At 26.3% G+C, this 25251-nt stretch overlaps 1 protein-coding gene and 1 long non-coding RNA gene across 7 annotated transcripts in view; one reads left to right on the top strand and one right to left on the bottom strand.

Moving 5' to 3' along the window:
- The window catches only part of Dcx-emap (Doublecortin-domain-containing echinoderm-microtubule-associated protein), a 36715-nt gene extending 11516 nt beyond the window's left edge, over nt 1-25199 (bottom strand). The window contains exons 1-7 of one of the 6 annotated variants that reach the window (XM_083087097.1): nt 23568-25199; nt 22921-22942; nt 20927-21116; nt 19669-20143; nt 17577-17754; nt 3423-3665; nt 1964-2080 (exon numbers count right to left, since the gene is read on the bottom strand). In XM_083087097.1, coding sequence (XP_082943223.1) covers nt 1964-2080; nt 3423-3665; nt 17577-17754; nt 19669-20143; nt 20927-21062 — 1149 coding nt within the window. In that variant the 5' untranslated portion in view covers nt 21063-21116; nt 22921-22942; nt 23568-25199. Of the gene's footprint in view, nt 1-1963; nt 2081-3422; nt 3666-4154; nt 4362-17576; nt 17755-19668; nt 20144-20926; nt 21117-21388; nt 21509-22920; nt 22943-23561 lie in introns of those variants that run through there. The other 5 variants (XM_083087098.1, XM_083087094.1, XM_083087093.1 and 2 more) reach the window with 5 other exon arrangements.
- On the top strand, nt 608-3799 carry LOC145964402 (uncharacterized). The gene is made up of 3 exons (XR_014436451.1): nt 608-855; nt 1959-2109; nt 3431-3799. It is a non-coding gene; the product is annotated as an uncharacterized LOC145964402 (long non-coding RNA).
- Nucleotides 25200-25251: the final 52 nt, after the last annotated feature.

The raw sequence follows: 25251 nt of genomic DNA, 5'->3' as shown, positions 1-25251 counted from the left end.
AGCACATGCAATATTCTAAAAGATAAAGAGATCTCAATGATTGCAAACTTTCGCAATCTCTCCATCAGCTCGATATTTTAACAAGTCTAATGTATCAAGTCGATCTTTTATGATTATCTTGCTTGTGAATGTTTTGCGACAAAAATATATATATATAAATCATCCTGTTAATCTAATATAATTTGGCGGAGGAAAATGAATAAATCTTATTGATAAAATTATAAATAAAATTATTATTTGTCTTGCTAAGTATGAAATTTATATTATAAATTATATATGTGTTTCTCTTTCTCTACAATATCTAACAAATCTTAAAAATTATAATATTGTGTTAATAAGAACTTCTTAATTCTTTCCAAGTTTACATAATGATTTGATAAATATTTTACAAAAGTTAAAATGTGTAAAAAAAAAATTGTTTTAACGTGATATACATATATATAATACTCAATACAATTATATATATATATATATATATATATATATATAGAGGGATTCAATCAAAATATTTTCTCCCTTCTTCTTTTTTCTTCGAAAAAGATTATTTTATATATGATAACTTGGTATATGATACTATTATAATATTATTAATATTATTTTTAAATATGACGTTATATGATACTCTCGATACTACGTGCGTGTATACATGTCTATAGAATACGAAAAAAAAACAATAAAAATTTCTCTTGAAGGTGACTTACGAGATGTATAAGCACTAACCTTATTTCTTATGATCTCGAGCGAAAACTGACCCCGTTATCGTCACGCTTCAAGTTTTATCCCCCCGTTTTACCTGTGTTTGTAGCGCGTTATGCATATTTATGGACTAACGTCGCTTTTAAGCTTATTTTGCAAGTAAGACGCCGATACTTCGGATTTACATACATCTTTTTTCTTTTTTATACTTTCAAATCACGCATTCTGTCTTAGATTTCTTTAAAGTATATCGAACATACATTATTGCTTTGTTTAAATAATAAAAATTTATAATAGATTAAATTTTAGATTTAATTTTATGCATGCAGATTTAATAAAAAATTTAATTTAATAAATTTTAATAAATTTAATAAATTTTCTTTATATTTTTTGTTTAATATATAAATTGTATTTACATGTACACATACATACGTATGTATACATACATATATACATACATAAAAATGATGTATTCATGTCTTAAAATTATAATATATATATATTCTTAATTTATTCATTTCAATAAATATTTAATATAATTAATTTCTAAACATTTATTAACGCGATAGCAAAATAAACATTGTGTGTTTATACTACATTTCAATAGCGATTTTTAATAGTGAATAAAAATCAATACTGTACAATCAGTATTGTTGTTTATATCGCATTTGCCTATATTTAAATTGCAGATAATTCAGACATAAAGTAATTGTCTATAATTATTATTATTATAAGTAATAATTGAAAATATGTGCATATATTTGCACGAGCAACATTACACATATGATTTATTACATATACACTACAACGCATCAATGTGAAATAAAATCTATAATTTTAAAAACGGTCTAACTGTGTTAACGGTTTTAAATATAATAAACAAATAAACAAATAAATAAATATATATGTATATATATATATATATATGTATATATTTTTTTTCCAAGCTTCAAAAGTAAATATAAATAATAAAATTATACGTTTTATTCAATTTCGAGCAACCTTAATTTTAATTTAATTTTAAGATAAGTATATTTTTTTGAAAATATTATATTTAAAAATATGAAAAATTCAGGCTACATTTTTGAATTAAAAAATAATTTTTTCAAGTTTGATGGATTATTTCAAGCATATACACTACATCTTTAAATCTTATATGTATATACATAGATACACATAAGCGCATACATGCGCACGCGCTTACATATACACACATATACATACATATTCATAAAATATGCATATAAATATATAAATTATAGCTAACCTCTTGTCCCGAGACAGTGAACATTCTCTTGGCTCCGTTCATCTTCAATACCTGACCAAGATCTTCTAGAACTTCCTCGAAAGGTTGCGATGTGCGAAGATTGAGTAGAACCCGACACTGACAAGTATCAAATTAGCTTATATCAGGTGTAGGAATATAAACAATTATATAGATAAATGTGTGTGTAACTAAGAATTTAAATTCAAGCAATAATAATAAGACCAAAATGATTATGTTGAACGTATCGCTATTTTGTTATAACATTATTATCGTTATTTTATTTTTGGATTTATTTCAAGAAAATAACTCGAAATTTACTGTTTGTATCTTAATTTTACTACATAAATTTTACTATAGAAAATTATTTATTTAAATGTATTAAATAAAATAAATTATATACGCGCATATATGTATGTATGTTGTGTATTAAAAAATAAAATATTTCTGCGCGAATATTGTGTTATAAAGTTTTAAAATTTAATCAGAGATATGTATTAAAATATTATGTTTATAAAACATAAACTTAAAAAATTAATTCTTTAGGCAGATAACAAACGAAATAATAAAACAACAAATTCAATTACATATAAATTTAAAAATTGAGTAAAATTAATGTAGAGAAGTTGCATTATTAAAAAATTATTCAGGGTTTACAAAATACTTGAACAAATACTAATATTGAGGAATACTTCTAAGGCGTATTCCTCATGTTAAAATAAGAAAAAAGCTTATATAAATTCAAAGTCAAATGTGAGTGATTGCGAAGTTATAATAAAACAAAATTTATGTTAATATTATTATTAAATAATTGCAAGTAAATATTTAAATTATAACAAATGCTCAAAATGGTCGCCATTTGAAAATAGACATTGATACGAAGTAAGGATTGTCGAACCATTTTGCGGACGGTTACATATAATTTTACAAGCACAATTTTTTAAATGCTTCGCCAACGCATTATTAATGCTTGTAAAACTATATATATATATATATATATATATATATATATATATATATAATGCATAATTTTTATGCCATATAATAACGTTAATATAAACTTTGTTCTATAACTTCGCAACCATATACTACTCATATTTGATTATGGGTTTATATAAACTTTTTCTTTATTTTCACGTGAAAAATACGTTCTAGAAGTTTGTTCAAGTATTTCGTAAACTCTGTATAATTGGAGCGAAAAGTAATTATATAAAATAATATAATTTATATATATATATATATATATATATATATATATATATATATATATATATTCATTTAAATTTATGTTAATATTATTATGTCAAAAGAATATGTAAAATTTAATCACGCGTCTATAGAAAAATGTTAATTCATTGATGTGTATTATTGTGAGATAAATACAAAAAAATGTATATATTTTGATATAGATTTAAGATATTATATCATTTAATACGCTAATTAATCTTGTCAATTCTCATACCTGAACAGTATGATCATGGTTGTTGACGATACGAATGACACGACCCGAGGAAGGCTTTCCACCGCCAGGGGGTGGTGCTTCTTCGGTGATGGAAGCTTTCCGACTAAGACTCGACACTACTGGCGGTCTACTTTGCCATCCTCCAACTGCAGCACTTCCGGTTCCGATGGTGCCGCTTCTACTGCTTCCACCGCCTGCCGGGCTTGTGTACCAAGTGTTATTTTTCTTCCCATAACTGGCCGGCTATTGTAAAAAATTATGATCATTAATGTTATTAATGTAGGATGTTTTTTAGCAAAGAAATATAGATAGGCTGTATCACATTTGTCATAATTGAATACACAGTGTATGGATGCTATTTAAATAAAAATGCTTCAATTTTACACTCTGTAGTTACATTATTTTTTGTTTTGTTATAACAAACTTATGTCGACACTCGGCATTACACTGTGTCGACTGTGCCGCTTACTGAAAAAAAAAAACCACTTATATATTTATATTATATTATTGATGCTAAATTGTTGAAATATAAAAGAGAAGATGAAATGATTTATATTCTCTTATATGTTGTTATATTTAAACATTATATATTGCATATATATATATATATATATATATATATATATATATATATATATACACACACACACATATATATATGTCTGAATTATAGAATTTTTTTCTCACATATTTAAATAAATCTGATAAATGTCGTATAAATATTCAGAGAACCTGCATCATATCGACCGGTAGCGATATTACTTCAAAGGAATCGCTCATTAACACGACAAAACTATCTGTCCAGCAGCGGGAGTCTTGATTACAAGATTCAAGTTCCGAGTCGCTACAGAAGTCCGTTTTTTCTTGTCTGACGTCAAAATCCGATCCCGGATCATCCGACCGGGACGAAGATGAACTTGCTGACTCAATTGTGAACTTTAATGGACCCGTTGACACTCCTGAAGGTTCACTTACTTCACTTTCTTTATGCCTTCAATGTTGAATGCACAATCCACAAACACATAATCCAAGAAACTATTGGTATTTTACTGTTTATTTTATTAAAAATTTTGAAATTTCAATTTAATCGATTTTTATTCTTCCAATCTTTAATAATTATATTTTCTACATAAGTATCAAAAAGAAATATCAAAATATTTTGTTGAGAATATATATATATATATATATATATATATATATATATATATATATATATATATATATAGAGAGAGAGAGAGAGAGAGAGAGAGAGAGAGAGAGAGAGAGAGAGAGAGAGAGAGAGAGAATCTGGGAATGATATATTACGATGAAGGCTTTTTGTGAAACGATGAGAAATTAGAGGAGAGTTTACTTTAATTATAATCACAATTCTTACATGATTCAAGATAATTTCACTATTTCAATTGTTCATATGATATTGTTAATAATTTTCAATCTTCATTTTTTTAATTAAAGCAATTTTTTAATCTTACTCTTTTGTAATTCAAAATGAAGAATGGTAGGTTTTTATTAAGAAAATTGGAGAAATATTTTGTAAAATAACGAAGTTGAGTCCACTTTGATCACAATAATTTACCAAAAAAAAAAAATATATATATATATATATATTTACATCGGTTTCGACATTAAATTCATCAAAATCAAAAAGCAAACATTGCGATGACGCGATTTAATGTAAAAGTCTATCGCAGTTATCTTCTCATCAATCTTGAATTGCGTGACACGATTGCTATTTCTCTTTCAAATATTGACGGAATAGGCCACTCTTGGGTTGGTGCAACCGCGACTGTGTTCAATGGACGACTACTGGGGCAGGTAGGAGGTGGGATAGATGTATTGAAGAACTAGGGTGCTGCAACATCCCCTACCACACTCCTCCACTTTACGAAGGGCTACCGCTCAAGGACAATCATCCCCTGACCCTTCACCTCCTTATCCATCTTCTGCGCCCCTCTTTTTACTTTCTCTGAATAATAATATTAATTCAGAATGCTAATTCAAGAAATCAAAAAAATCACGACTATTCCTTTTTTATATTTGATAATGAACGTTTTTAATGGACGCATTAAGTATGCCTCTTAATTATAATATGCAGGTTTATGTTGTAATTACAAATTGTTTCAAAATTACACAGATGTCCTCTTAATTAGGTTTTTGATAGATTTTCAGAATTTTATTGAATAATTTAATATATAATTTTTTATATTTTAGTTTTTATTATAGCAAATTAAAGAATGTAAAATAAGGAAAACGTACGATTTATATTAGGTTCAAATTTTGCGTTGTAATTTATATATACATATACATATATATATATATATATATATATATATATATATATATATATATATATATATATCAACACAGTAATACTGAAATAATAATTATATTTATTGAAATGTTTAAATGTATATTTATAAGTTTTTCTAATACATAAACATTTTTCTCTCTATTGAATAATTTGCTAAAGTGTTCTCTTCTATTTTATTAAAAAGTTTTTTTCTAATCATTTACTAAAAAACTTCATTTTCTAATAAGTTATTTACTAAAGTTTTTTTGCTAAAAGATCGATTCAAATTTTCTTGTTAAAATCTTTTCTTCTCAGTAGTAAATTGTCTATATATATATATTGAAGCTCTTTTTCCTGTCAAATAACGTTTTATTTGCTCATTTTTTCTTTCACTAACAGATCTGCTAATGTATCAAATCATTTATAGAAATATTTCTTTCTCCATTACATTTTTTATTGGAAGCTTTTTTATTGAATTATGTAAAATTTTTATCCCTTTATTAAATCACGTTTATAAATTTTATCTCTTTTATTAAATTTTCTGTTGAAATATATTTGTTACTTTATTCTATGAGAATAAAAATCAGTATTAGTAATCTTTAATAAAGACTCAAGTTCCAAGATATATTAATAGACTATTAAATTTATCAGTTTAATGTTTGTCCCGATAAAAGGTAATAAAAGCAACTGCGGAAATTAAAGATATCCACGCCTTCCTAATAAATCTCCCAAGATTAGAAAAAAAACTCGATTCTACAGGAAGCTCAGCCCATGTTAAAGCACTTAACTTGATGGACTAAGACCAATATTAAGAGTATATATCGTAGAAAAGAAAAAAAGCTAACGGGGCTAATAGTCTAATAAAAACTCAGCTATGATCTGGAGGCACGCACATTATCTTATTAATGTAAAGTTAACCATACATAACACTTTCTATCATAATTTCTTATAGAAATAAACTTTGCGATTACAATAACATATTTCGTCAATATTCTTAAATATTTTTATATATTAACAATTAATTTAACAATAATTAAATAACTATAATACTTTTTCTTCTTAAAAATTGTAGATTTCCATTTTTTTCAAATATCATTTTTAAAATGGTTAAAAAAATAAGCTCAATTAAATATAATAACAGAAAAAATAAAAAATTTTAACATTTATTTAACTATAATTACTTTAACGATAATTACTTTGTTTTTAAATTTAACAGAAATCTTTAAGAAATTCAAATAACTAACTTTATTTTAAACAAAACAAATAGACATACAACAAGCAGAAACATAACAAGTTGCGATAACAATTTGATAGAGTCAAATCTTTTATAGCAATTTAAATTATTGCAACTAGTTGCAAATAATAATTGAAAAAAATGCAATTATTACTTGATCAATTAATAATTCATGAATATTCAATATAAAATATCTGATATGATAATAACATTAGAGAATAAATTAATCCAAAAATCAAAGAGAATCAACCTACTTTTTATTCTCTCATACATCAATTCTTTCCATCTTACTTTGATATATGTTAATCCTTCATCCAGTTAATAGCAATGATATATCATTCTCTTATTCATCATTACATTTTCTTTAGTCTTATAGCAGGAAAATTTTACAACTAAAATTTCATTCTATTTTATTTTATGATTATTTTATAACAATATAAAACGTCTCTTCTCTTTTTAATTTTTATAATTAATTTGATATTCAAATTAATATAAAAGACCTATTGTATTTATAGAATAAAATCACAAACAAAATTTACATTATTTTTAATTATTTTAAAGCTTTTCAATTTTTCCACCTATTCTTGAATTGAAAAAATAGATTAACAGTTAAATTTGATAATATATCATTATCTGTTATCGCGAATATCGTTACATTGTATTAATTATCTTTCGAATATTTTTCTTCGTTATGCATCAAATACATGCAAAGTACAAAGATTTTATAAATTTTTATAATAAGCTCAGATATAACTGAAAAGACTTTATCAATCGATTTTTTATTATCTCACATCATCATCATTGTATTTTACATGTACTGTTAATTTTAAATCCAAAATTATCATGTAGTTTTGTTTTAGAATAATAGTAAAAATTAAACACATTTATATTTCTTAATTTATATTAACTTCAATCTATCTCTATATTATAAAATTATATTATTATGTAATATGATAACATATTATAGACAAAATTATTTTTAAATAATAGCAATTCAAGAGGGAGAAAGAAAGAGAATTACATGTTTAGGCTGTATTGAAGGTGATAAAAAAATTGAGTCTAAAAAAAATAAATAAATAAAAATAAAAATAAAAATACAGATATAATAAAATAAAAATTTGACTTAAAATATTTATTATATGTATAATGTACATAAAGCAATATATAATTATAACAGTCGCGTGCAATGTATGGGTTGATTAATTCTAAAAAAAGCTAGAAAATATCGCGCTGTTGATAAGCCACGAATATAAATCTTTTCGATAAACTCCAATGTCAACCCTAATGCTCAAGAATTCTTTAGATATCTCGATAGATTGTGAAAAAAATCTTAAATATAAATATAAATACACACACACACACACACACACACACACACACACACACACACACACACACGTGAGCGCGCGCGTATGTATACATGTATATGTATGTATTAAAAAAATAATAATAAGAAAGAATAGAAAAAATTGAAAACTAGGAAATGAAAAAAATATAATATAATTATAAAATAATTCTAAAAATAAAAGTATATATTAAAAAAGTATTATTTAATTTATATTTCTTTATTTTTTAATTTTTCTTCCTTTATTAATCTTTTTTTATTTTTTAATTTTTAATTTTTAATAATTTTTTAATTTTTCTTAATTGTAACACTCACACACATACACACACACACACACACACACACACACACACACACACACACACACACACACACACACACACACACAGACACACACATATATATATATATATATATATGCATTGGTATTTTATTATGTTATATTAATAACAAATATTTTTATTGATACAACAAAAAAATTATAGAAATTATTTAATACAAATGTAAATGAAGGAAAAAACTATTATAAGGTCATAAATAACTTACATTATAAAAAATACACTTTATATATAAAATTTTATAAAAAAATAATAAATATCTTATATATATGTACGTGTCTTACGTATGTGTTTATAGAAGCGAAGAATATTGAAAACTATTAAAATATTTATCATTTGTAATCAGAAAGTATATTTAATAAATGACATCTAATCGGGCGTTTATGTATTTAGTGCCTATTGTATTTATTATATTTTTTGTATTACACATTTATTTTATTATCAAACTACTTTAGTAACTAGAATCATAGCAAGGAATAACTTAATCGCGGAGATATCAATGCCGGGATTGTCGTCAATTTCGCGCGCATGAATGTTACATTCAATGAAAAGGTGGAGCATGTAATCACCGATGAAAACAATGAGTGATTTCTATTTAGCGACACAAGTCGACATAAACGTTATTCTATCTTTGTTATTTACTGATGTCGAAGAAAGATTGATTCTTGTGTCGACTTGTGACGCTAAATAGGAAAGTATTCGATATAATAAAGAAATATATTTGTGTGTGTGGAAATAAACTCTGGAAAAGAATGTAAATTCGGAAAAAGAGGCTAACAAATGAAATAATATTGTATTTTAAAACAGGACCTTATAAATCAAAATATTTGGATCACTTATTTGTTGGCTGACTATATATATAATTTCTATATTAAATATATATTTAATAGTTTTATGTATCTATATTTGTTTATTTTATATTTATATAAGTAGTTTTTTTTCGAAAAATTATAAAATTGAAGAAAAGGAATAAAAGTATAATATTTTTAAATCTTTAGTTTTAAAAATTTTTAGTATCTTATTCTCTACTTTAATTAGTATAAAAAATGATGAAAAATTTTTAAAAAACATTAGATATATGTATTACATAATAAGAATGCATGTTCATGAACAGAAATTATATATGTGAGAATATGTTAAATCAAATTTCAAAAAAATATGACAAATAAGAAATTATAATTCATTAGAAAAAATTAAGAAGCTAGAAAAGATTAAAAGACATATTGATGAAAATAATTAAAAAATAATTATTGTTTTAATCTATGATTTTTCGTTCGAGAAAGAAAAAGGATGATCTCTGCTTTGCTTATAATATAAAAATTATATCCGAAAAAGTTTAAATTGATTATTATTATTCTTTGAGATTAAAAATGTATATTCATTAAAGTATAACTTTAATATGTGATCTATATATATATCATATATTAAATTATATAAAAAAAGTATCATGTAAAAAATTTATGGCATTAAGAACCAGTTACATAAACCAGTTAAGTGTAGAAAGTAGTTAACGTAATCAGCTAATAACGTAATCAGTAATGATAGAGTGCAACCGACACAATATTAATTCTTTAAAATAATGACCAATTTCGAGATTATTTTAAATCTTCAAGAGCGGCGCTAGAGGTAAGCACATGTAAGGTAAGCAAAGAGAGCTTGGTGTTTATTGATCTCAAGAGGTCGGTTGACCAACGGTCAATGAGATACGGTCTCTCCCCCGTTCTCTTGCCACCCTCTGCAATGGCCTTCTTAGCGGAAGCAGGAATTGCCCTCCCACCTCCGCTTCCCACTCACTATTCTGTGATTCATACGTTCTCGGTGATACCGTCTAAGAAATCACGTTCGTCGATATTACAAAGTTATAAAAGAAATTTATAAGGAAAATCTATAATTTAAATTATATCAATCAAATTTGTAATTTATTAATTATATTAATTGAATAAATTTTAATTATTTCCATTTTATTAATAGTTTTTAATTTAATTATATATCTACAAAATGTTATCCGATTTTAATAATTTTTATTAATTTTTAATCATCTTTATTTTAAAAAAACAATTAAAATAACTAATTTCTCAAAATAAGTCTACATCCTCAGGATAAAATTTTATTATTACTAAAATAAAATATTATTTGCGATCAATAATTACTTCATTAAGTTATTAATCAAATTTTGATAACTAATATTTAATGCAAAATATAACTTTTTTTGAAAAAAGATTCAATAATTACAATAATTATTTACAATATATATATATATATATATATATATATATATATATATATATACATATATATATATATATATATATATATATATATATGTATTTATATTTATATATGAATATATAAGATAAAACATTATGAGCATAGTATTCATAAAATATTTCGATTGCTGATATATATATATATATATATATATATATATATATATATATATATATATATATATATGATATATCAAAAATAGATTACTAATTTTTTTTACATACACATAGATACATATATTATTTGTTTATTTATTTATTTACGTTATATTAGTAATTCTCTTTACAAACTGTCTCGCAATAAGTGTTTCACGAAGTGATGTATGAATGTGTACAAGATGCAACAAGATGACTAACCCGGATCATGGAAAGAAGGCAACAATGCAAGTAACATATTTTTTTAAATGAATAACAAAATTGTGTACATATAATTACTGTGTTCAAATTCAATTATATGAAAAAGTGAGAGCAATAAATTTTATAAACGAATTTAGTTTGTGCATTATAAAAGATATAAATCATATGAGTTTTTGAACAATTTGTAAGAATAGCTTCTATACACATAAGCTTATTTAACAAATTTTTTAATTAGGATTGTGTGAAGTCCATTTGATGGAATTTTACGTTCTCTCTTAAGCATAAAACGATATTTTTCTCGATATTTGCGATACTATATATTTATTTACAGGCACAACATTTATTTTCGGTAATCTAAAATCGTTTCAGATGTGATAGAGAGCGAAATTATTCTTATGTCTATAACGACATAGTGTAATTAAATAAAGTAATTATGATCATGATCATAACATTGATCAAATCATAACATTGATCAACTGATTTTTAACATTGATCAAATCATAACATTGATCAACTGATTTTTTGATGTTCAGTTGCGATTATATCCACAGGCGTAACCAAATCTATTTGGAGGAGGGGAAGCTAAAAAATTCTCTATTTTTGATGACTATTATTTATTTTTTAAATTGTTTGTTTTGTATATTGTTTATTTTTAAAAATTACAAAATTTTTTAATACAGTACAGAACAACAAATCTAATATTAAGCATCTAACTTAAAACACGGAACAACAAATTAAACAGTCAGATATTAAGATCTAATTTAAAATTTTTTTTAGAAAAACAATCTCTTTAGGAAAAAAAATCATTATAATGCACACTGCTTGATTTCTTAAATTTGATATAAACAAAGACTTAATCAACAAAACTTTTTTTTTTAGGCTTTTAGTCATTAACTTGAAGTTTTGGTAAGAGCTCGAACCTTCCTCCCCCCCCCTCCCCCCCGTCTACGCCACTGTCCATATCACAATATCCTGACACTATAACTGATTACATGCACACCATAGATGAGAGCTAAAACATTTCAATTTTTAATTCTGTTGGAAATGGTCTAATTTCATATTACGTATTTCAAATATGGCTGTCACAAAGTGAATTATATTGTGAGCGTTAGTTTTCAGTCCAAACGCACTAAGTATGTAAGATTAAAAAAACAATTTTTTAAATTTTATGCTGATTTATCAATAACTTTTAATTTATCAAAATTAAGATACACTGTATATTTTTTTTACTCTCAATCTATTTATTTGTTATGTTTTTTTTCTATTTCTGATTTCTATATTTGCAATAATTTTGGAAGATAATAATTAACCGAAATAAATAGAGCTTCTATTATATTTATCAAGTACTGCCATGTTGCTATTATTTTTAAAATAAATGCATTGGTAAGTATTTTATATTTAAGAATTGATTCTCATACGACGCAATAGTGATTTCTTGTGAGTAATATTTAGGTCATCAATAACACTGTAAGCAACGCGAGGAACCAACACGCAATTTGCAGGGAGGAAAGAGAACGAAGGTGAACGAACATATAATAAAAACTAATTAATGGCACGAATTCTTATCACGATAGTGTAAGTGTAAGGACGTATACCATATGTTAAGCTGTCAGAAATAATGATAATGAGAATGCAAAATAGGTCGACATGCCATTTCGTTCAACACAAAAAACGTTAATGGAAAAGATAATTTGACACTTCTTACTGTAATAAAAATAAAAATATTGTTTATAAAATCAATAATTTCTTTTTTAAATAATCAAATTACTTTTTGAAAGGATAATTATCTTGAAAAAAGATTTTAAGATAAAGCTAAAATTTTATAATTTTTTTTCATTATTTTACTTTTACATAATATATTAATTTACTTGCTCCTGCTATTTTGAGATTTTTTTAATGATAAAAGCAGAAGGTTACTATAAAAAAGCTTTTACAATGTTTTCTCCAACTTTTTTTTTGCTCTTTCATAATATATTAATTTTATTTACTTGCTCCTGTTATTTTAAGATTTTTTCAAATAATAATAACATTGAAATATCGATAGATATAAATAGTTGCCATAGCAATAACATATTCGTATATCATATGATTCAAGATTAAAGTAAAATAATCTGATCGACATTGATAAATTTATAATCTAATCGACATTGTTACATACACTTTTTATTACATTAACAGCCTTTATATTTCATGTTTTTATTATAATTTTCCAATAAAGTATTCTTTCGTATCAATGTTTATATAACATTTTTCTTTGTTTTATACTACAGAACATAGGGACAAAGTTTTATTATTTAACTTTGGAATATTCTGTGTACATAAATTTCAAAATGATTCTATGTAATAAAGATAAAAAAATCATGATAAAATAACTTATTTTCATGCAAAAATGTGAATTCAAGACGGATATAAATTTAAAGAAAGAGAAAGAAACTAATGAAGGAAGCTAAGAAATTAAGAAAGGCAAATAAAAATTAAGAAAGGAATTGAGAGAGAGAGAGAGAAAGAGAGGGAAGAGGTAGAGGAGAAAGAAATAAAATGTATAGGACGAATTTGCGCAAATTTATCTTTGATGCCAAGCAACATTTTGTGTGTGTGTATATGTGTATGTGATTCGAATTCAGAGTTTTCTTTTTTTGGATTTCTTAAAGAAATCATATTTCAACCATATTATTTAACTTTCATTAAGTAAATAACGTTATGTGTATGTACATTTTATATTCATAATTCTTATTATATAGATAGTTTCAGCATAATTTTAACAAGAATTTAATACATATATGTAAGTGCTAATATATATATATATATATATATATATATATATATATATATATATATATATAAATGATAAGGAGTTATAGAATAAATAAATATAAATAAATATAAGTTCTTTTGCATAAAATCTATCTACTTTTAATTAATTCCATCGTTTTCATTAATACATACACACACACATGTACTCTTATCAATCTTTAAACATTTTTTATGATAGAAACCATATTTTCCAAGTTCATATGTTATAATTTTTTTATTCCAATTGATGCAATTTTTTAATATCACTTTATCTAATATCTATTTTTATAAGAAAAATAAGTTTAAATAATAAACAATAAAAAATCCAAAAACTGATTAGTAAATTAATTTGATATAAATTTTGAAAGAAACGCACACAATGTTCTTTTGTATATGATTCTCAATGCATTCAGTATATTCTTTATTAATTTTTTTTGTTTTAAAAAGGTATATAATCTAATGTTTTTAAATCTCTTTCTTTCTTGCTCCTTTGTTGTGATTAATCAAATCGTAATGTAGGTTATGCACTTGAGAACACTAATTTTGCGAGAAGCTAATCGAGGCCAATCGGTATGAAAGCCTGATTGTGTAATGATAGAATCGTGTATAACCTTCAGCCCTTTTGGCGAATTAAAGAGTGATTTTATGCACATAGCTGATGATCGAAGTAACTGTATCATAACTGCATCAGGATGCACCCTGAATTAAATTGATCACACCTTCGAACTAGTGGAAGAATGTAAACTATAATGCCGAATGACGTAAGACAAAATAAACTTATTTATATTCATTGTACTAATAAATCTAACAAGTATATAATTAGATGATTATAATATCGAGTTTTGATTAAACTTTTTTAAAACAATAAAGAGAAAAGAATTAGATCGATAATTATTAGATCTTAGTACATAAGTTAAAATGATTCAGCCTATTCTTAGAGAAGAAGATTAAAATTCGTATGGGCATTGACGTTAAATTAAAGAGGGAGAAAGTAGCGACCCTTCCCCACCCCCCTCAAGCAAGCAAACATAATCCTGCGTTGCGTGCGGCCTGCTTTAAGGAGTTGATCTGGGCCAGATACACACGTCGTCGGTAGTATTATACGCAGCATTTTTATAAATCACCGTTATGTCGCGCCCCTTTAAGAGTCATATAAAAAAAATCTATATTCCAGCACATTTAGTAGCACGCTACATCCGCTAACCGCAATATTAGCATTTATATTTTTTATCTTGTTTAATCTTTTATTCCACACTTAAATTTCGATTAATGTCGTTTAATTTAGAATATTAGTTACTATATAAATGACTCCTTTCATAATAATAATAACGATAATAGCAATGTGTAAATTCGATTTAAAGTGTACAACGGGCACGTTGCTGGGAATATACACATAATGTCGTTATATGTATATCGTGTTGGCAGTCAAATTACAAAAAAATATAAGAACAAAAATTGAAGATAAAATAAGAAAATACATTTATAAGACTTTTCTCTAAAATTTAATCAGTAATATGTCACATACAATTGTGTGTAATTATGTAATATTATATAATATTATTTTATATGTAAAGGAAAATCCTGTTTCATCTAAATAATTGCAATATATGTGTTAATAGTATATATGTTCATTGTATTTATATAATACATGCGTACTGAGAATAAAGTTTAGTCAAAAAAATTTAATTGCAACTAACTAATAAAGATTATAGATCCGCAGTTTGCAAGGTTATAAATTATAACTTTGCTAGAGTTAAAAAAGATTCCATGCTATACATAACTCAGCTTTAATTTTTTAACCATAAACACAGATATGTATATAATATTTAATCTTCAATACATTTTATAAAAAGAAATAGTTTAAATTATCTCTCCTCTCTTTATCACTATGAAGATTTAAATATATAATTGTTGTAACTATGATATCTGATGTATGCTAGAACAAAGTTTGTAAAATTAATTGTATTGTTAGGATTTTTAAAAGAAATCTGTTATATCGATTAATGAGATATTCATAAGTAAATATGAATAAAACTTATTCCGGCAAAGTTGTGAATTAGATCATTGATAATCTGTCATGTATCTTTCAATTGTGTTTATATAAATTTAAAGATTTTTTAGATTTCTCGGTGAATATAATGTCAAAATTGACAAATTCAAAATAGAAACGAAAAAAAAAAAACAATATAGTAAATGTTAAGTAACAATATAGTAATGTAAAAGGAAAAAAAACAAAAAAACAAAAAACAAAGAAAAGAAGATTTTTTAATAGTTTTTGCTATATTAAATTCATTAATGTTTACATCAAATTTGTATATTTAGCTATTTGGAAAATAAATAATTGAATAAACATGTATAATTGAAAAATGTTTGATATTTTCTTAATAGATTTATTTGCAACTTTTCCACATTTTATATTTAATCACTTATGAACTATAATCGACACAACAAATTTCTTTTAAGAGCTGAAAGAGTGTTAACAATATATATTTTAATATACACTAATTCCGATGATTTTTTTTTCGATACATTATATATTATTATAGCTGTATGATAATACGTTAAAATATATTAAAATATTTTTTTTAATCACAAATTTTTGATAAATGTGATAAAATAAAGTAATTTAAAGGTCGTAGTTAATCTTAGCGTCGAAAAAATTACATGATTATCTATTTCTTTTTGTTTGAAAAAAGTTATTTTTGTTGAACTGTATTATCGATTATCTCTGAATACAGTAAACAAAAGAAAGATTCAATATTTCTCTCTCTCTCTCTTTCTCTCTCTTCCTTTCTCCCTTTCTTTTTCATTTTTTTACCGTTAAATTATAGGAAAATCTATATGTAAGCTATTTCTAAGAGATCTATTTTTATCATTTAACATTTCTACTAATTTCTGGATATTTAAATATATATAACATCTTTATCATGATTATATATAACATATATATAACATTATTACTAATACTTATATTGGCATATTGATTAATTATTACTAATATTATATTATTACTAACATTTGCAGGTCGCTTAGAAAATCAAATAATAAAAATTTTAAAAATTAGAGAATTAATAAATAATTATATTTTCAAAAGAAGATTTTTGTAAGTTATGGATAAAAGGAAAAAAAAAAGGTAAGAATGTTCACATTCATGAAGTCAATCGTCTCTTAAAATATTCTTTATGACATCAGTCAAGTTCATGAGTATCGAGGTCGATCTGCTCATGCTTTATCCGAGCGCATTAATATTTTCACTATGATCGCGTTTATATATATATATAGTTTTTTTTATTAAGAGACAAGTTATCACTATGTATATAATAGATCTGTTATATAATTATTTTTGATAAAACTATTACATATCATGTGCTTAATATTTCACTTTATAGAACAATCAACATACACGTTTCAATAATTTATTTTAAATTTAACTTCACACAATTTGCACATAAATGCATGCTCTTTAATAATCTATTTTTCTTTGTTTTTTCTACAATTATTTATTTTTATCATTGACAAAAGTTATTTACCTTGAAAGTCTTGTAGCTGGATACTACGTAGGAGGCACCATCTTCGAGTTCATCGAGGCTAAGCTTCCGATCACCGTCCATTGAAAAGATATGGCGTGCACCTCTGGGTAGATCCATCCGAAGAGACAATCTGTCCAGTAGAGCTTCCAAGGAACCAATATCGCGTCCAGGTTTGAATCTGAATATTCAAAATTTTTCTAAAGTAAGTACAAAATAAATTTCAAAGCTATTAAAATATCTTTTTAAAATCTTTTAATTAATTGACTTGGATTTTTGTTTCTGTACAGAAATATTAATTACATTATTGTGCGCGCGCGTGCACACACACACACACATACAGAATCAAGCTAAAAGTTAAATAAGAGCGAAAATTTTGATCAATATCACAAAGTTAAATAAGTACAAAATATAAATAAATATGTATATTGTGTGCATGTTTCAAAATACTTATTTTAGATTATTATTATCCTAAAGAAAAACTTGGGTGTGTGCGTGTGTGTGTGCGCGCGCGCGCAATGTTTTCATAATTACAAACACTCTTGTAACATTGATTAAAATATAAATTAGAAGTCAAAAATTTTTTTCAAATAAACAGATATTACCCAGTAAACACAAAGTAGTAAACGGTAATATAACATCGATGTTATAATTTCCCACTGAACAATGCAACTGCAATGTAACATGCCCCGTACATAACAGTTACATTACTGACTGGGAAATTATAACATCAATGTTATATTACTATTATTTTGTGTTTACTGGGTATTTAGAAATAAAACACACATTTATGTATCACATATATTTCTTTAATTATCTCTCTATGTGTATATGTATTTGTCAATGTGTTCATAATTTTCTCATCACGTTTCTAATTAGTTTTAAAAAGCATTAAATAAAAAAAATATGGTGTTATAATATATATTCTTTATTTTTTTCTCAAACTATCCAACATTTTAATATGATAAGAGATACGTTATCATTCTTTAATGCCATATTTATGTGTATATAATACATAATGTCACAAGTTCTTAAATTCAGCACTTCTACAAAAAACCGATTCTTTTCTACAAGAATTCGATACATTATAAAAAGTAAAACTTTATAAAAAATTTTATTTTACAAAAAACTTGTAATATGTATACAAAATATATATTGATACATTTTTAATAATCTACAACATACAGTACAATGCATTTGTCCTTATTTGATTTTTTTTGTATAATAATTATTCAATTAAAAATTTTAGCATTTTTATTGTGACTAAATCTAATATATCGTTTATGTTTTTTTTAAATAAAACGAAGTAATTTTATGTAAGTTGATACCAAACAAATCCTCTTATAGCAGCAAAATGTATTTTTTTCTGGCTTTAATATAAACAAGGTAGATATTATTTATATAGCATTTTATTTCTTTTCATTATTTTGTGTTCCATCCACATACTTATGTAATGAATATTTCGACATGCTCGTGGCCTTAGGAAAGTATTACAAAAATATAATTGAAAAATAAAATATCTCTAAAATAATGCATTTTTCACTAAATGTAATTTTTGCCAAAGGCAAAGGACTTTGAAGGAAATTTATTTTGTTTCTCTTTCTACGAGGGATACGATAGTTCCCGATCTCTCTGTACCTATTATCTATATAAGAAATATACATACATACATACACACATATACATATACATACATACATTATATATATATATATATATATATATATATATATATATATATAAATAAAATAGCTATATATAATTAATTTTATTTTAACATGTGTAAAAGAAATGAGAAAACTGCGTAAACAATTGTTAAACATGTTTACATTACCGAAATAAAACTTCGAGAATTTTGAGAAAGAATAAAAAATTAAATGCTTTATATTTTGTTAGGTTTTCTTAATAGATTCTTGTTAAAAAGAAGTCATAAGTCTAGGCAAACTTAATTATCATATACACAATTAATAAATAATAATTTTTTAACAGGTTAACATAAGAAAATTATTCGGTGTACCCCAGAAAATGTATCACAAGATCTTTTACAAATTACGATAAGTTAAGTTAGAGTTGATTCGGTTAAAGTGGTGCTTACCGAAACTCGACGCCAGGAAAATAGGGGTCGCCATTTCTGTAAAAAGTAACTCTTCTCGCTCGCCAGTAGCCGAGGTTGTTGTATCTCGCGGCTTGTAACTCGTGCCGGCTCTTGGGTCGGCTCGACTGCTCCGACTGCTCCGGAGGCGGCATGCGGGGACTGGAGGGTCTGCTCTGCCTCCAGAAGCCGGCCATGCCGCCTCCACCCCCACCCTCGCCATCAACCGACACACCCCCGATCTCTTCTTGCATCGTCATTCCACCCTCCACTGCGATTCCACCCTCCACTACGATTCCACCCTCTTCATCCCCTTCCTCGTCCTCTTCTATTACGACGTCTTCCTCTTCTTCTTCCTCCTCCTCCTCGTCCTCCTCGTCCTCCACCGGCATCGCTGACGCTGCTGTGGACGTCGCGACGCTCTTCGGCGAGTTTTCGCGAGTCCGCGGTTTTTCCTGTTCCTCTTTTCTCATCGAATCTGAATGAAAGAGTTAAAGTTATTTGAAATTACGATTATAGCCACACAAGCTCTCTTGTCTCTTCTTGTCTGTATTATAATCATGGCATTGCTTCATCGTTTCTTCGTTGTAAATATAATAAAAGTTCACCATCTAAATTATGAAATATGCACAAATATGATTGCGCTCGTAATGACATGTTTATTCCGCATATATTTCAAAAGAGCAACCGTCAATCAGCAATCAATATCAAATCAATATCCTTCTTTTCGTAGGATTCTTAAAAAATGGCGAAATATCATGGAAATATTTATATCTGCCTACAAGAGATGAAAGAGTTTAGATCGACATCTTGACTGGTATTTCGATCGAAAAATTCTAAGAATATTCTTAAAACTGAAAATATACACGCGCGCACGCGAGCATAAACGTAACCTTATGGTGCAATATATGTACAATGTATAGTACACATACGCGTGTATTTTATATATAAATACATACAATGCGATAACTGTATACATATACATATATATATATATATATATATATATATATATATATATATATATATATATATATATAAGCGGAAAGATCTTGCTTGGAAAGAAATAATATTAATTTAAAAAACGTACGCAAATTGCATTTGAATTTAATTAAGTTTAATCCATCTTAGGTTAGATTAGGTTAGGTTAATTGTTAAACCATCTCTCTTCCAATCCCGCCTTTCCTTCCCTTCCGCGTACATAATATGATAATAATACGATAAGATCTTGAGAGCGATCTTTTGTAAGATGATTTCTCACCTATTTCCTTCAACCTTGTCGCAGTGATCGCATCTGCATCATCGACTCCGTTGTTATCACCGTCACCTCCGCTCTTGTTCTGTCCCCCCCTCGATCTATCGGCACGCGAACCTGACTGATTTTCAATCTCGATCATCCGCAAGGGTGAGGCCGCCGCCACTTGTACATACACGTTCTTTTCTTACTTGGCCTGCGCGGATAGAAAAAAGAGAGAGTTTGTTTATCGAATCGATGAATTCTCTCCTCCGTCGTGTTTGCGATACACGATGAGAAATATGTATCGTAATGCTGAAAATTAAAAACTAAAAGTTTCAATTAAGAATTAACCAAAGTTTAACGGATGTATGATAAATTAAAGAAAAAAATGAACAAATACAATATCGAATTGTTGAGATGTATCGTGCAAATTATTATAAAAATTAAGGAACTTTTGCTTTTGTATTTCTGGCGTGTAATAATTACTCGGAAAATGATTCGCAAGCAGATGTGGAACACGCGCGTGTCTTAAAATTTCAAGGTTTTTTTACATGGAAGCACGAATGCCACGATCTCGCCACTTTGAGGATACTATTTAAGTAATCAGTCAATCATGTATTGCGTGATAACCGAGGATTCCCGATCGATAAGTCGTTTTTATTTCGCAACTGCAGCTCGCACTACGGATCCATCGATCAACATGTATAATATCTACGTGTTTTGTCGGTAATAACTCATAATTTCACCCCCTTTACGAGTGATCGATGTATAACCGAATACACACCTAATATTCAATTCTCAAATCAAACTTTTCTTTTATCGCATATCATTATAACGAAAACGTAAATGTGGGGCGTAATAATTTCATACTGTATTTTTCTAATCCTAAATGTGAATTGTCCTAAATGAAAATTTATTACGTTGTATTTTATTTGTTATCGAAAGTTTAGTTAAGTTCCATGAAACACTTTTATAAAATAAATCTTTTTCGATAATCGAATATTAGATATTGCGATAAAACGCAACATACTATTTTCATAAGAGTACTTTTTAATTAGTGGTGGATCGTTCATTAAAAGCGCGGTTAGGACCTTATTTATTGGAAAAAATCTCCAAAAGTTACATTGCATATCTAGATAGGCCTCAAAGTGTCAAAACCACCAATGATTTGAGTTTCTTGCGATTCTGTCGCTATAAGTTTTTATGGAAGAATGAAAAATTAGAAAATTTATATTTATACGCAATACTATATATACATTTTAATGTGCTAGAATGTCCATTTTATGAATCTGAACCATACGTTTATATATTTTTTGAGTCGTCGAATTTCTCCGTTGAAATTTCGTGACTAACTATCTCTCATTAGTCTCTGTATGCGCAAAACATATCGTGCGTGACCGCACCTCCCTTGAATGCAAAATAGTGTCGACTACTTTTCGCGCTGATTTATGCGCTCGTTTCTCATCTCGCGTTTCCTCCGTGTTATTTAGCGACTATTCTGTCATTTTAACTAACAAAAGTAATAAATTTAAATGGAGTATGCTATGGCAATAGTGTATTCTCATTTCAAATTAGTTTATACAACTCAAAAGAAAGATTTTTTCATTTATGCAGGGGAAGAAGAATCGTATGTTTCTACTTTCACTTGAAATATTAATAATTAATAATTTTTCATTTTATAATAGAGACAACACATATGAAATCTTTTGCAACACATATGCAACCTTGCGTTTATTGTATAAAATATAAAAATATTTTATGTGTAATTAATTTATCTTTCTTTCAATTTATTTTTATTAATCTAATTAATTCCCCTGTGATAAATATTTTTATATTTTTGTACAATCCTTTTTTACATAATTTACACACGCAAATGTATGAACATAATGTCAATTTTTTTTTAAATATAAATTTTTAAGATACTTTAACAAGCTCTTATTGTCTACTTTGTTATTTGAATAGTATCAAAACTAGTTAGAATCAAAAAAGATAATTTAATCATACTTGTTAAAACTTACAGATACAGCGCATTAATTGAATCTTTAAGAAGCAGAGCAATGTCACCACATAGAAAAACAAACAAAAACAATTACTTATTAAAGTCGAGTAAGAAATTTTTATCTTCTCTTTCCATAACATAAAATTGTTTTATTTAATCTGATTTAAAAATAACACAAAGGAGGATTCTCACAGAGCATACATTTACTTTTTTTCTCACTTTCGAGCAAATTTCTTTTTTTCTTCTTCTAAACAATGTTTAAATAATTTTAACCTCTACTTTTTGACAATAATTTAAATTATTTCAAAATTATTATTATATGAAAATCACTATTTGAATATATATGTAAACTTTCACATTACAAGAGGCTATAAATTTTATTGTATTAAAAAAAGAATGGATTGGAATGAATTAGAAAGCGTTTTCCAGCATTTTCAATTGGAAAAAATGTCAACGATGATTATTTTGATCGATAAAAATTACTTTGAAATTGTATCTAACAGTATTGCAACAGCTAAAAAGTTTCATTTAAATTATAATTTTTTTCGAAAAGATAATGATTAGGAATTAGAAAAAGAAATTAACCAAAAATTAATTAGATAATATAAATATACATATGATACAAAAAAAAATTTCTAATAAATATTATAAATTTCTTACACTCACTTGATTTGGCTGACGGATAAAGTCGCGAAAATAAAGTATCCTCCAAGTAAAGATTCTAAAGTTCATAGAAGTTCACTGACACTATGCTGCAACCATTGATGATCAGCATTAATATCATGGCATATTTTGCCATGGCCATGTTATGTGCGGACGAATCGCGGTCGAGTCGCCTTTGCGTTGAAATTCAATCGGCTACAATCGCGACGACAGTATACATATTCATGCGTCCTTCGACGATGGCGTCCCGACGTCGAGTGGCCGCGCAACCTCGGCGCCGCCGGCAACCGTCGATGTCCTCTCTCACCGTCTCCATCGTCGCTCTTCGTCGCGGCGTCGATGCCCGGTGTCAGTGAACGCGGAACTTGTTGCACCGGATTTAAATTTCAGAAAGAGATACACTAAATGCAAAATGTTCTAGAAAAAAACAAATGTACGATAGTATATGTACACCGTTCTATCGTTAAATTTTAGAATTGGGCGCATCATGTCTAGATATCTAAATATTTCAGCATATCAGCAGAGAGCGGGTTAAAAAAATCCAACTATCTTCATATTCTTACACGCGCACGTGTACGTGTAAGAAAATATAAATTGTACATATATGTATATACATATACACGCGCGCGCACACACGTACATATATATTACACACACACACATACTACTTTTAATACGATAATTTTAGTGTTTTCTCTTCCTTTATCCATCGTTCCAATAGAAAAGTCTCTTGTGTACATATATATTATGTTATATAACTAATGCTATATAGTAATATTTTGAATCTCATACCGCTCTCTAATAAACAATATTTCTCGACACTTATAATACATATATAGTGATTTTACCAATTTAAATATATTATGCTTTACAGCGGACCAATAAAAACTAGACAACTGAATCAATATAGTTATTGCATAGTTATACCTCATTCTATATGTCTAATATATATTTTGTCAGAAAAACACTATTTCACCCCGCAATTATATGTATATATACACATTAACATTTATAATCGATGTGCTTATCAGTTGACTTTAAGGAGGTCAACAAGCTTTCGTGTCGCGGTGTCGCAGATTGCCGATAAAATGAGTATAATTATATTACAAGCAAGTAAAACGTAATATTGTGTATTATATTTAAAATTATTGATACAAAGCATTTTTGAATAAATATCTTTGATTTTTTTAAAAGCAGATATGAATATTATATTATTATTTCACATATTGATAATAAAAGTTTCTAAAGAATGAAAAATCCTCTTCTTTTTTCTCTTTTCGTAAATTAAGACAATTATAATTATCATATAAGAAATTAAATTAAGATAATTATAATTATCATATAAGAAATTATTGTATAAATAAGTATTTTTATTCTAATTACAGTTGAATATGCATATACATTATATCCTTACACAGATTGTACGGAATATAATACTATTATCTTCTCTCTCTTAAAAATAAAAAATGCAAACAGCTATTGTCAGCATATACTTATTATATATCGAGCGTTGTAGAAAAAAATGGAGGAAAATTGATGAGAAACACAGGGAATATAATTTAAAAAATAAAGTTCCATAAATGAATAGGTTATCTAAAAATATGAAATTATGTAAATTTTTCTATATACACAATAGTTTCAGGTGATATCTACTAGTTTGTTGGTACTTTTTTTCAAGAAATATTCC

This window comes from Camponotus vicinus, unplaced genomic scaffold (genome assembly GCF_025532165.1).
Source record: "Camponotus vicinus isolate PSW18456_S1 unplaced genomic scaffold, iyCamVici1.0 SCAF_13, whole genome shotgun sequence".
In the NCBI taxonomy this organism is placed as follows: domain Eukaryota; kingdom Metazoa; phylum Arthropoda; class Insecta; order Hymenoptera; family Formicidae; genus Camponotus; species Camponotus vicinus.
The sequence above is the reverse complement of the archived record's forward strand: the minus strand, read 5'-3'. Positions and strand labels throughout refer to the sequence as shown.